At 39.9% G+C, this 12,357-nt stretch overlaps 1 protein-coding gene across 2 annotated transcripts in view; it reads right to left on the reverse strand.

Moving 5' to 3' along the window:
* RFX5 (regulatory factor X5) overlaps positions 1–12,357 on the reverse strand; it is a 654,045-nt gene that overhangs the window by 114,815 nt on the left and 526,873 nt on the right. For both annotated transcript variants that reach the window (XM_044080629.1, XM_044080628.1), the window contains exon 8: positions 138–336. In XM_044080629.1, coding sequence (XP_043936564.1) covers positions 138–336 — 199 coding nt within the window. The remainder of the gene's footprint in view (positions 1–137; positions 337–12,357) is intronic.

The raw sequence follows: 12,357 nt of genomic DNA on the forward strand, positions 1-12,357 counted from the left end.
CTAAGTGGCAGTTGACTTAATTTTAAACAGACAAAATTCCTTAAGAGTACATTCCTGCACATCAAAGCTGAAAAGCTAGTCACTTTTTTTCAATGATGCAGACTACTGTTTATTGTAACTGTCACATAGTGTCTTACCTGAGATGGTTACCGATGTCACCAGTTTTGCATTGGCAGATTTGGGATTAATGATGTGTTGCTGGATGAGAAACTGGGCAACCTCCACAACTGTATCAAAGGTGCGCTTTAGAATCTTGCCTGCCCAGTCACAAATCAGTGCACAGGCAGCATCCATGACCTCACTGTTGTGGCACTGAACCAATTCTGACAAGTCTGACTAATAAAGAAAAAGATAATTTCTCAGAAGTAATTTCCAACACTCTATAAGTCTTCATAGCAACAATCTTGTATGCGACTTAAGTACATTTGCTTCATTGCTAATGTGCAGTGAACATTCTCCTCTGCTTCCAATATGTCCATCCCATTAAACTAATTCATTAAGTACACTTTAGGCCTCCACCACATATGACACATTTGAATGTATTTATTACACATTTATTTAGCAGTGTATGTCTGGGACTACCCAAGAACAAATAATAAAGCAGACTGGCTGCCATTATTCACAACAACCAGAAATCAAAAGCAGCTCAATAAAAACTTTATTCTGATGCTCAGAATCTCTGACCACCTATCTCAGTCATAGTGCTATTAAAAGTACATGAATATGTCAACAGTTCTCCCAAGTTATAAAAACACTTCTAGCATCTCCAGTTTAGCTAACATTATCATTACATGCTTGGTCACTACTTCATAAGTGTGTTGGTGTGTACATGTGCTTGCACATGTGTGTGTCTGTGAACTCATTTGTGTGTATGGAAACAACATTTTGTTGAGAGAGGTAACAACTTGTAACCATGTAAATACTTGACTGACATGAAATAGCAAATAATGTTGCATACTAGTGATTGAAAGGGAAAACAATGCAACAGTGTAACACTCGCTCTTACTAGGGATCCTTCAGTAGACATACAGAGAAATCAGACACAGAAACACAGATTTAAGGGCAGATAATGATACATGATTCACTTACTCTAATGATTTCTTTGCCTGCTAGCTTAAATGTTTATCCCAGTTAATCAGTGTATTCTACTGCTTAGGTTTTGAGTGTCCATCATTTTCCAAGATGGACTTAATCCTGGTTGCACTAACAGAATATACAAATAAAACATGCTTGCTTGTCCGGAATCCCCATCATTTGCTTCACTGTCTAAACAGCTGTGTCCATGACACTGCCTATTTTTCTATCCTGCCAGCATTTTCTGCACCTAGACTTTGGGACAGCAAACTATCCAATAATTCCCACCTCAAACACAATAAGGAAAGAAAGTACAGTTGTGTAACTTAACTTATCACGACGGCAGATATTTGAATGATCACTGATGCAGTAGTCTTAACTATATGGGTTTTATCCTGCCAAGGACAGAAAATTCAGCTTCCAAAGCTTCAGGAAACCTTCAATGTGCACAACCCATTAGGCAGCTAGAGCTCAGCTGCCTAAAAACACACGTTTGAGTACCAAGTCCTTCACAGCTTTTATACCAACTGAGAAAGGGAGTCTGAGCCTTGAGAGGACATAGCTAGGACTTAAAATATATACATACATTTTATATTATATATATAAACACACATACATAATCAAAAAACAAAAGGGGTGGAGGCAGGGAGCAGCTACTGCAGAAGTCATCATTCAAACATCTACTCTTACGGTGAATTTACTTACATAACTGTACTGTGTTCATCATATTGATCACTGTTGTAGTAGCCTTAACTATATCATAGATTACCCTAGCTTACAACATTTGGGGGGGGGGATTGCCCATGGAAAATGGTCCTAGCAAAGCTTGATCAAGAGAAAGAATCAAGCTTGTAGTGCTTTGTAAAAGTATGTACAGAAGACCAAGTTACTGCTCCTAGAATACTTCTAAAATCCAACCCTTCCAAAAAGCCACAGATGAATCCAAGGCCCAAGCAGAGTCCTGACCTTTGCCTGTAATAGCTTTGTTGTGGTGAAAGTAACAAAGGCCAATATTCTGATCACTGGGAAAAAGTCTGTTTTGACACAAGTTGTCCAATCTTAACTTCAAAAGAAATGAACAAACTGATCAAAAGACCTGAAAGATTTTGTTCTGTCAAAAAAGTACCTGAACTGTCTGCGGACATCCAAGGTACAGCAAATCCTTTCCCCCTCATTTTTAGGTTCAGGAAAGAAAACACTTTGGCTTAAGGTAAAGTCTAATAACACTCTGGGCATAAAGGAAGGATTTGTTCTCGAAGAAAGCCCGTTTCTATGGAAAATGAGATATGGTTGACTCACCATAAGAGCTTGCAACTCAGACACTCTTCTTGCAGAGGTCAGAGCAAACAGTTTTCCACGATAAGAATTTCAAGTCAGTCTGATGAGCTGGTTCAAACAGAGGAAGTGTTAGCTTCTCAAATACAAAATTAAGATCTGAAGGAGGAGCACTGGTTTTCATGGATGTCTCTTATACAAGACCCCTTTCAAAAACATTTTCACATTAGAATGCAATGAAAGAGGGGCTCCATGGGCAGAAATGCTGAAATGGCCAATAAATGAACCTTGATGAAGTAAGAAAGGCTAAAGGATAGTAACTCATAGAAATACTGCAAAATCAGAAAAAACAATAGCCCTGAATGGGCCCCAGTATCTTTTTGGCAGCAACTAGAAAACCTTTTCCAGGTCACGGTACATTGTTGGCACCAAACAGAAAGTCTTTTCCATTTACCAATATATGTTTTTCTGGTAGCAGGCATTCTTGCCTCCTGTAATACTTGCTGCATATCCTCAGCAAACAGGTGCCTACAGGGAATCCAGACCTTATCATCTAGGCGGTCAACTGAAGATGACTGGGGATGGTGTGCATCAAACACCCTTGTTCTTCTGTGAGCAGATCCATTCTGTAAAGAAGTTTGTGGTAATTGCCCCCGGCCATTTCCAAAAGAAGGGAGAACCACTGCTGCCTGGGCATGAAGGGAGTCACCACAAGGATCTTGGGGAATTCCATATGAATCTTCAGAAAGACCCTGAATATCAAAGTTAAGGATGGAAAATCATACAGGAACATTCCTGTTCAAAGAAAGGAAAAGGCATTTGCCTTTCAGGCCTTTTTGCATGGAGTCCTGGGGCAGAGCTTTGCCATCTGATTGTTTAGAGAGAAGGCAAATAGGTCTACTTGAGTGACTCTCCACAGATGGATCAAATCTTGGAAGACCCCCTGGTCTAGTTTCCATTTGTGAGGGTCTGCCTTTGTCTTGTTCAGTCTGTCTACCCACAATTCTGCTCTGACAGGATGCAGGATGCCTGTAGAGTGAGATTTTGCTGGAAAGCTATATCCCAAGCTAACATGACTAGTCTACAAAGGGAGTAAGAACTGGTCCCCCTTGCTTGCAGATGTACCACATGAATGTGGCATTCTCTGTAACAACGTGAATAGTACAAAAGATGATTCACAGAGTTGAGTGTCTTGATTACAGCAAGCACCTCTTTTATATTTTTGTGCTTGCATCTATTCTTGGTATTCAAATGCCTTGCACTTTTATTCCTCCTGAACCTGCTCCCCAAGCAAAGTCTGAGGCATTTGTGGTGACTGACTGATTTGGAGAGGGGGTGGAGAGGAACTGAGACCTGGATTTAGGGATATTTGCTGTCTCCACCAAGTGAATTATTTTCTGACAGATGATGGGTATTGGTGATGGGATCAAAGAGGCTTCAGAAAATACTGTATCTTTTTCATGTTTTGTCTTGCTAGGGTATCATGAGAATCACAGACACAATGAGACACAAAATCCTGATGTATTCCCTTGCAGAGACCAAAGTCTAAATGGAAAACCACAGAAATAGATCTAGACATACATATATATTTTTTTTCCTGTGGAAGTAAAGCTCTTTGAACTGGAGGGTCTAGCAGAAACCCCAGGAACACAATCCTGTGCGATAGAGTCAAAAAAGACCTTTGAATGTTCTCTTGGAACCCCAGCTAGAGGAAGAAATCTCTCACCCAAGTTTCCTGACACTCTGAAAAAGACTCTGCAAAGGTAAGCAAGTAATCTAAACATGGAAAAATATGGATACCCTTTAGCCACCAATGATTTATAATTGAAGTTAAACACTTTGTGAACACTAGTGGTCAGTGGATAGTGCAAACAGTGAGGCAGAGAACTGATAAGTTTTTTTTTTCATCTTGATCAAATTTAAGAAACTCCTGAAGTCTGCATGAACAGGGATGTCATAAGCATCTTTTAAACAGTGTTACTAGGAAACCTAAATGAGGGAAAAGGGGTAACAGATTATAAAGTCACAGCATTGTGAACTTAGGCCCTAATTACAAATTGGTTTAGGAAAGAAAGATCAAAACTAGTCTCCAAGCATTTTCTTGCTTTGGCAACAAAAACATACCTGAATAAATATCTCTCACAAATTAGGAAGAAATGGTTCTACTACTCCCTGACACAACATATGATGAAGGACAGGAGAAATAAAGGAGTATGGTGGGTGAGGAATTACTCCCTGGAAAAGAGGAATTTCCTCCTACTGCCATATGTAACCTTAGTGAATGACCTTCAAAACTCATCTGTCACAAACTATTGGTTGCCAAAGACAGGTGTAGAGAATTAGACTTTCTGGAAGGACAAAGGGGCTCCCAGGGTAGAAGGGAGGGCATGGTCCCTTAAATAGTCATTCTGGCTTGTTGGACTGTTCTTCGTTTTGGGGGAGATCTTATATGCCTTTTGGAATCATACTTACCATAATGTTCCATCTGTGTTGTCTGTCTTTATCCTTGACAGATGGGTTTGATTCTGATAATGGAACCAACTCAGCTGTTACTACAGCTCGCCCCAGCCAAAAACTCTTGAGCTTCACCTCTACATCCCTATCTCACAAACACCTCATATCGAGTTTCCAGAAAAGTATATAAACACACACACACACACATTTTATATATATATATATACATATATATATATATATATATATATATATATATATATATATATATATATATATATATATATATATATATATATATATATATAAGCCATATCTACTGTGTTTGAAAATCATCACAATTGAAGGATATATAATCCACTCCACCAAAACATTTTTAAAGATTGGGGGATGGAGGGAGTCAAGGATGAAGATAAACAACACAGATGGAACGTCATGGTAAGTACACAACTTCTTTATCTAATGTTGTCGATCTTCATTTTATCCATGACAGATGGGACAGAGTCCCCAGCTACCTAAAATCTTGGGTGGACTCATGGAAGGATACTCCTGAGCACCATCGAACCAAAGGATGCTCCTTCCCTAGAGGCCAAGTCTAATTTGTAATGAGTAATAAAGGTATAGGGAGAAGCCTGAATACCTGCTACACATATATCATCTATCGAAGCTCTAGACTGGAAAACTGTCGAGGTGACTACAGATCTTGTAGATTGTGCTTTCACGGGCCTAGGTAAGGTTAGTTTATTCTTATCATAAATAAAATGCAGTCTTTCAGCCATTTAGCCAGAGTCACCTTTCTGACTATCTTACCCAACTTTGCACTAGAAAAGGAAACAAATAGTTGATTTGATTTTCGAATGTCTTTTGTTCTGTGGAGATAGAAATGTAATTGTCTATGAAGATTAAATAAATGTAAGGAATATACCTTTGTTGGAAAAGTTTGGAAAGAAAATTTATGTTGGACTCTTGAGACTACCTTGGGTAGAAAGGAGGGGGTTGTTCGTAAAGAAACTCTATCCTTGTGGAAAATCAGATAAGGAGGTTTAGGCAACAAGACCTGGATCTCTGAAATCCTTCTGGCAGAGTTAATGGCTACCAAAAACAGTGTTTTCCAAGACAAAAACTTCAGATCACATTCTGCAGAGGACTCAAAGGGAGACTGTATTATGGCCTGTAACACTAAGTTTAGATCTCAAGGAGGCGTCAGATCTTTGAAAGGGGGTTTCAACAAAAGCATGCCTTAGGAATGATTTACAAAGTCTATGAAAGGCTAAAGAATGATCTTCCAAACCACTGTAGAAATTAGAAACTGCAGCTAATTGTAATCTGATGGTAGAAGGGGAAGCTCCAGCATGGAAAAGAGAGGCTAAAAGTCTAAAATATGCTCTATAGAAGTAGAAAAGGGATTAATATATCTTTCATGGGCCCAAATGCTAAATCTCTTCCTTTTGCTAGAGTACACTTTACGAGTGAAAGGTTTATGAACTGACAAGAAAGAGGATGTGGCGTACTGTGGAGGCAATATTAGAATGCCTGGCAACTAATGGAAATGGAGGAACCATGCTTTCAGCTTGAGGTTCAAAATGTCTGGGTGAACAAGTCTGTTTGGTTGGGACAGAAGTTCTGGAACTGGGTCCAGAATCTAGGGTTGTCGAATCAGATATGGCCAAAGGAAATGGAACCAAATGTGTTGAGGCCAAACGTGTGCAATGGGGATTACTGTGCTTTTCAACCTGAGCGCTTTCTGTAAGAATTCTGTAATTAGAGGTATTGGGGGAAAGGCATACAGATGACTGGGGGGGGACTGTGGAGCATCTCTGGTCACTTTCCCAGTGGGGGAATCAGGGCAAAGTAATTGCTGCACTTGTGTTTAAGGGGGAAGCAAACAGGTCGCATCAAGGTCGACCTTATTGACGGAAGATTATTTTCCCCATTTGTGGATTGAGAGACCACTCATGAGGCTGAAGGATACATCTGCTCAGCTTGTCTACAATCACAATGGAATTCTCTGGAATGTGCATTACTATCAGAAAGAGGTTTAAACAGATTGCCCACTGGCACACTCTGAGGGCTTCTCGACAAAGGGGGTAAGACTTGGTTCTTCCCTGATTGTTGATGTACCAATTGAATTGCAATTGTCCCCTGAGAAGAGCTGTCTGAAAGGCCTGCAATGCTAGAAGCATCTCTCTTAGCTCAAGGATACTGATGTGCAAGTTGACCTCTAATGGGAAACAAGTGCCTTGGACAGTCTTGCCCAGAAAATGCCCCCCCCCCCCCCATCTGGGAGGTATCCGTGGTCACTATGGCAGTGGGCTCTGGAAGAACAAAGGGGTAACTGTGGAGAATTTGTTCGGAATCCATCCACCAAAGAAGTACCTTCCTGCAATAGCTGGTGATCAGAATTTGGTCTGAGAAGGGTTGGTGAATGATAGACCACTGAGAAGCCAGAGTCACCTTTCTGACTATCTTACCCAACTTTGCACTAGCTAGAGGTACTACAGTAATTTATGCTGCCATCAACCCTAGTGTTTGCAAAACTAGTCGAGCAGGAACCATCTTTTGAACTTGTACCATTATTATTTGAAGCCTCTCTGGAGGAAGAAATGCTATAGTTGTCTCTGTATTTAGTACAGCCCCTATGAATTCTAAATTTTGTACTGGCATCAAATGTGACTTCTCGAGATTTACTGTAGTTCCCAGATGGGCACAGATATTGATAGTATAATCTCTGGCTACTATCAACTGATGCCTGGTCGAAGTGGTTATGAGCCAGTCGTCCAAGTATGGAAACACCCAGAATCCTTGCAGCCTCAAGTGAGTTGCTACTACTGTCATGAATTTGATGAACACAATGGGGGCTGTGGTGAGACCAAAGGGCAGTACTCTGAACTGGTAATGACTGGCTTCCAGCTGGAAGTGGATGAACACTCCTGGAGCGTTTGTCCATTTTTATATGTGGTAATAAGCATCCTGAAGCTCTACTGAACACATCCAGTCATCTTTTTCAGAAAGGGAAGAATTGACTGTACTGTGACCATCAGGAACTTTGTTTGCTGAACTGATTTGTTCAGTATGTTGAGATCCAAAATCGGTCTCCAGTTCCCTGTTTTTTTGGCACTTGTCCATCAGTTTTTGAATTTCTTGCACTGCTGAATCCCTCTGATTGAGTTGAACATTGGGGATTTTCTTGTGTATAGGGGAGGATGAGAAAAGGGAATAATATAGCCTGTGGATATGGTCCGTTGCACCCAGGAATCTGTTGTTATGTTTAGCTACGCGTTTAGCTGCAAGGACAAGCGTCCCGATTGCCTCCAGAGGAAGACAATGGTGTCTCCCTTTGGGGCACTGAAAGGCTTCCCTGGAAAGGAATTCCTGAATCCTTGATTTTGCAGACCACCTCTGCCGAGAGGGTGGTGTCTTCCATTTTGGTCCCTCCCTCTGCCCCTGGGGAAACTCCCTCCATGTGTGTCTTGGAAAGGCCCTTGGGATGTTTTTGAACCACATTTTTCCACCACTCCTCTGGTTCCTAGTAAAGGATCTTTGGGGGAGTGGAGAAATGTACGCCCAAAGCAGAAAGGGTCTTACCATCCTTCTCACACCTGGATAAAGTCTCTTTTACTTTTGGGCCAAACAAAGATGTTCTGTCAAAGGGTGCATTGACGAAAGAAGACTTGAATAGTTACGCAAAGTCACATTGGAGCATCCAGGCAAGTCTCCTTATGGCTAAGCCTGTACCTGCTGCTCTGGAAGTCCCTTTGGCTGCATGTGCGATTAGCCTCAGGGATGAATTAGACACAGACTCCAGGGTGGCTAGCTGGGAAGCCACTTTTTCTTGGACTCTTTCAGCTACAGCTCTCACCAGGGTATCTAATAATTCCTTAATCAGATCCTGTTGAAGTCTTGTAAAGTGTGCCAAGAAGTTCAAAGATCTTACAGCGAAGGTCAATGAAGTGTAGACCCCTTCCCAAATCTGTCTATAGCCTGAGACTCCATGTTGGGCGGATGGATAGAAGAACTCTCCTCAGCGAGTTCCTTTCTTGTGGCAGCTGCTATGACCATGGCATCTACAGCTAACCCCTTTGCCCAGAACTGTTTTTCTTCAGGGACAGATAATATTTTGTCAGGTCTCTTGGGGATGGGTTAGATGGTGTCCAGAGTCTTCCATGCCCACTGTGAAATCAACTGAATGAGTTCATCGGTGGGTGGGGTCACTCAAGAGGTAGATGGGTGGGTGCCGAAAGCCTGCAGGTAAACAGATTCCCCGAGGAAGGGTTTTGGGACTTACAGCCAGCCTTTGTTGTAAAATTTACAAGAGGTCTCCAAAGGAGACATCTTCAGATGGTGACCATGGGGACCCTTCCCCCTCATCAAAATCTGTGTCCTTGCTGACTGATTCCTGGGTGGAATCTAAGTGCTTCCTCTTGCACTTGTTCTTCTGAGGGACCTCCTCAGGGGGTTAATCTGGGGAGGTGTCAGAATATGACAGAACCTGGGTCTCAGAAACATGAGATTTCAGCACCCGCTGTCCCAGTGGAGAGCCAGATGGAATAACAGAGCCAGAGGGGGGTACCTGTTCTGAGGAGGAAGGTACCGACTGAGTCACTGTGAGAGAGAGGTCCCTGTCCATTGCCTTGAAGGCTGCCTCCTCCTCCGAAGAGGGAAGGGAGCCCAGGACCAAGATAGACTGTCTCAGGACCAGGGTCACTCCCCGCTCAGAAGAACTGACCCTTGAGACAGAAGTTGGAGCCGAGCTAATTTGAACCAAAAATGTAACGGTCGAAGAAGGAAATAACTCGTGCAGCTTGCAAATAGCAAAAATAATATGCACAAGCACAAACACTGTGCACCGATGAATCAATGGTAAAATAACACTCAAAGGCAACAAATAGCGTAATAAACTTTACTCAGTAAACGCTTTCGTCAAAGACTTCTTCAGAATACATTTAAAAATTCACCATCACTATTTAAATAGTATCATCATTAATTAACGTTCAATCATTCAATTAATGCAAATATTTTCTTAAAAAAATATATTACTTAAAAAGTTTCATTACTACATTCTTGTCAATAGACAGCTTGTTGTTTTTTAAAAAGCATTTGATATTGATAGAGTCATTTAAACCGGGGGGTTTATCTGATTTTAATCTTATTTGCCACAGAGTCTATAATTTTGAAATCACCCCCCCTCAAATCTGATTGACAAACTTCTATTACTGAAAAAAGAAATTTTTTAAAATTATGACAAACTAGGGAGTGCTTAAATCATTTAATACTATAAAGATGTTCACGAATTCTTGTCTTCAAACATCTAGTTGTCATACCTACATAAAATGAGGTACAACTACTACAAAAACTGATGCATATGACACCCTTGGTGTTACAATTAACATACTGTGGAACTTCAAAAGTTCTGTCCATAGTTTCTATCACTATACAGGGTCCTTGCAAGATAAATCTACACATGTTACATCCAAGACAAGGGAACATACCCTTCATTTTGGTAGTATTAACTCCTGAAGTTTTGCTATTGTTATTGCTTTCTAAAGCTCTCTTGATGAAATTCTCCAATTTTTTCTCAAAACTTGTTTGATATGTGTACTATCAATGGTCATGTCTAAGGAACAGACCACTTTATTGTGTACTGCATTGTTTAATGAACCTGAACTAAAAGAAGTGTCCTTATTATTTAATATGGCCCTGTTTATAAACATGTTTGTAATGAATTCCATTTCCCTTTGGTATGTTCTTTATTATATGAGTTGGATGTCAAATGTAGATAGCTATTTGTAAAACTAAATCATCCACAAATCTATAATATAATAAAATATTAAAGATGTTTTTTATGGGTTTGAGGAATTCTTCTTCCCACCATGACATTACAAGATTGGCATATGAGGGTGCAGCTGGTGACCCCATAGCCACCCTCTTTTTCTGTCTGTAGTAGGTGTCCCCAAAAATGAAATAATTATGATGTAATAAAATATCCAAGAACCTACAAATGGTGGAAATCTGTCCCATTTCAAATTTTGTATTCCTACTTAAAATTGTCGTGATAGCTTCAACCCCTTCTTCATGGGGATACATGTATATAAGGACTAAAACCAAAATAATATGTTGACTTGGATCAAATATATTACTATCATCTAATAAAAGATTCTTGTTGTTGAAACAAATGGTCCTAAGATGGCATCTAATACTAAGATATCCCCTCTGTAACTGAATGTGGGTGAGGACACTATTGGTCTAAAAAAGGTGGGTGATTTTTAAATGCCTATTCTGGGTTTATCAATTACACAAAATTCATACACTGAATGAATGATGTTAAATTTCTTGTTTATTTCATAAAGTGGAACTACCTCATACTCATCGGTATTATTTAATATTTCCAACATTTTCTGTTTGTAGGACTCCTGTGTCATGATAACTAAATTCCCACCTTTGTCACTTCTCATGAACCTAATGGTGTCATTTTTCTTACGTAACTCATTGAATGCTTTTCTGTCTTTAAATGACAAATTATGGTCAACTTTAATATTCTTATCTAATATGTCTTCTAATTCCTGTAAACAAATGTCCTCAAAAACTTTCATAGTATGATTTAAATGTGGATTAAATGTCATGCATCAAATAATGTAGGTTTAATTTTATCCACTACAGTTTTACTATAATCAGCTCTTTTTTTGGCACAAAAAGTTGAAGCCTTTTTTAAAACATTTATTTCATGCTTACTAAAAATGACATCAGTTAGATTAATGATTTCAAAATCGCTTGTTTGTGACCCTGGTTGACATTGTTCTTTTCTCCAAAGGCATTTTTTTCAAAAAAAAGTAAGTTTTTGATGTTCTTCAGAAACTTTGTTTGTTAACACAACCTACTTTTCATCTTAAGACCCTGCATTGCATGATAATTGCGCATATTATGGTTATAAGCAGATTTACATCATTACCCATTTTGTCAAATAATTCAGCCTGTCTGTTCTTGTCAAAGGCAATGGGTTTTAAGTTCACTTATTAAACAATGGTGAGGTTTAAAGCTGTTCATCACCTTCCTCGGCCATGGTGAATTGAAGCAACAACCAAATAAATTCAGAATACATTATTAAATAATAAGGACACTTCTTTAGTTCAGGTTCATTAAATGCAGTGATAGTACACATATCAAACAAGTTTTGAGAAAAATTACATGTGTAGATTTATCTTGCAAGGACCCCTGTATAGTGATAGAACTATGGACAGAACTTTTGAAGTGCCACAGTATAATTGTAACACCAACAGGGTGTCATATACATAGTATTAAATGTAGGATGAGACCAAACGCTTTTTAAAAGCACTCCCTAGTTGTCATAAAGCTAATTTGAGCTGAAGCCCCAAGGAGCAGGGACTGCTCTGAAAAACCTGGAGTTGAGTCCTGGCCCCTGGAACAGACAGGGAAGCTACGGCTTCGAGAGGTCTCCGGTTCCAAAGTTGCCAAACAGCTCAGGGGGATTACTGGTTACAAAGATGTGAAGATCTTAGGAACTGGCACAATCTGTGCCCGGAGATTAGAAATAGACGA

This window comes from Protopterus annectens, chromosome 8.part0, assembly GCF_019279795.1.
Source record: "Protopterus annectens isolate FY-2018-M chromosome 8.part0, PAN1.0, whole genome shotgun sequence".
Lineage (NCBI taxonomy): Eukaryota > Metazoa > Chordata > Ceratodontiformes > Protopteridae > Protopterus > Protopterus annectens.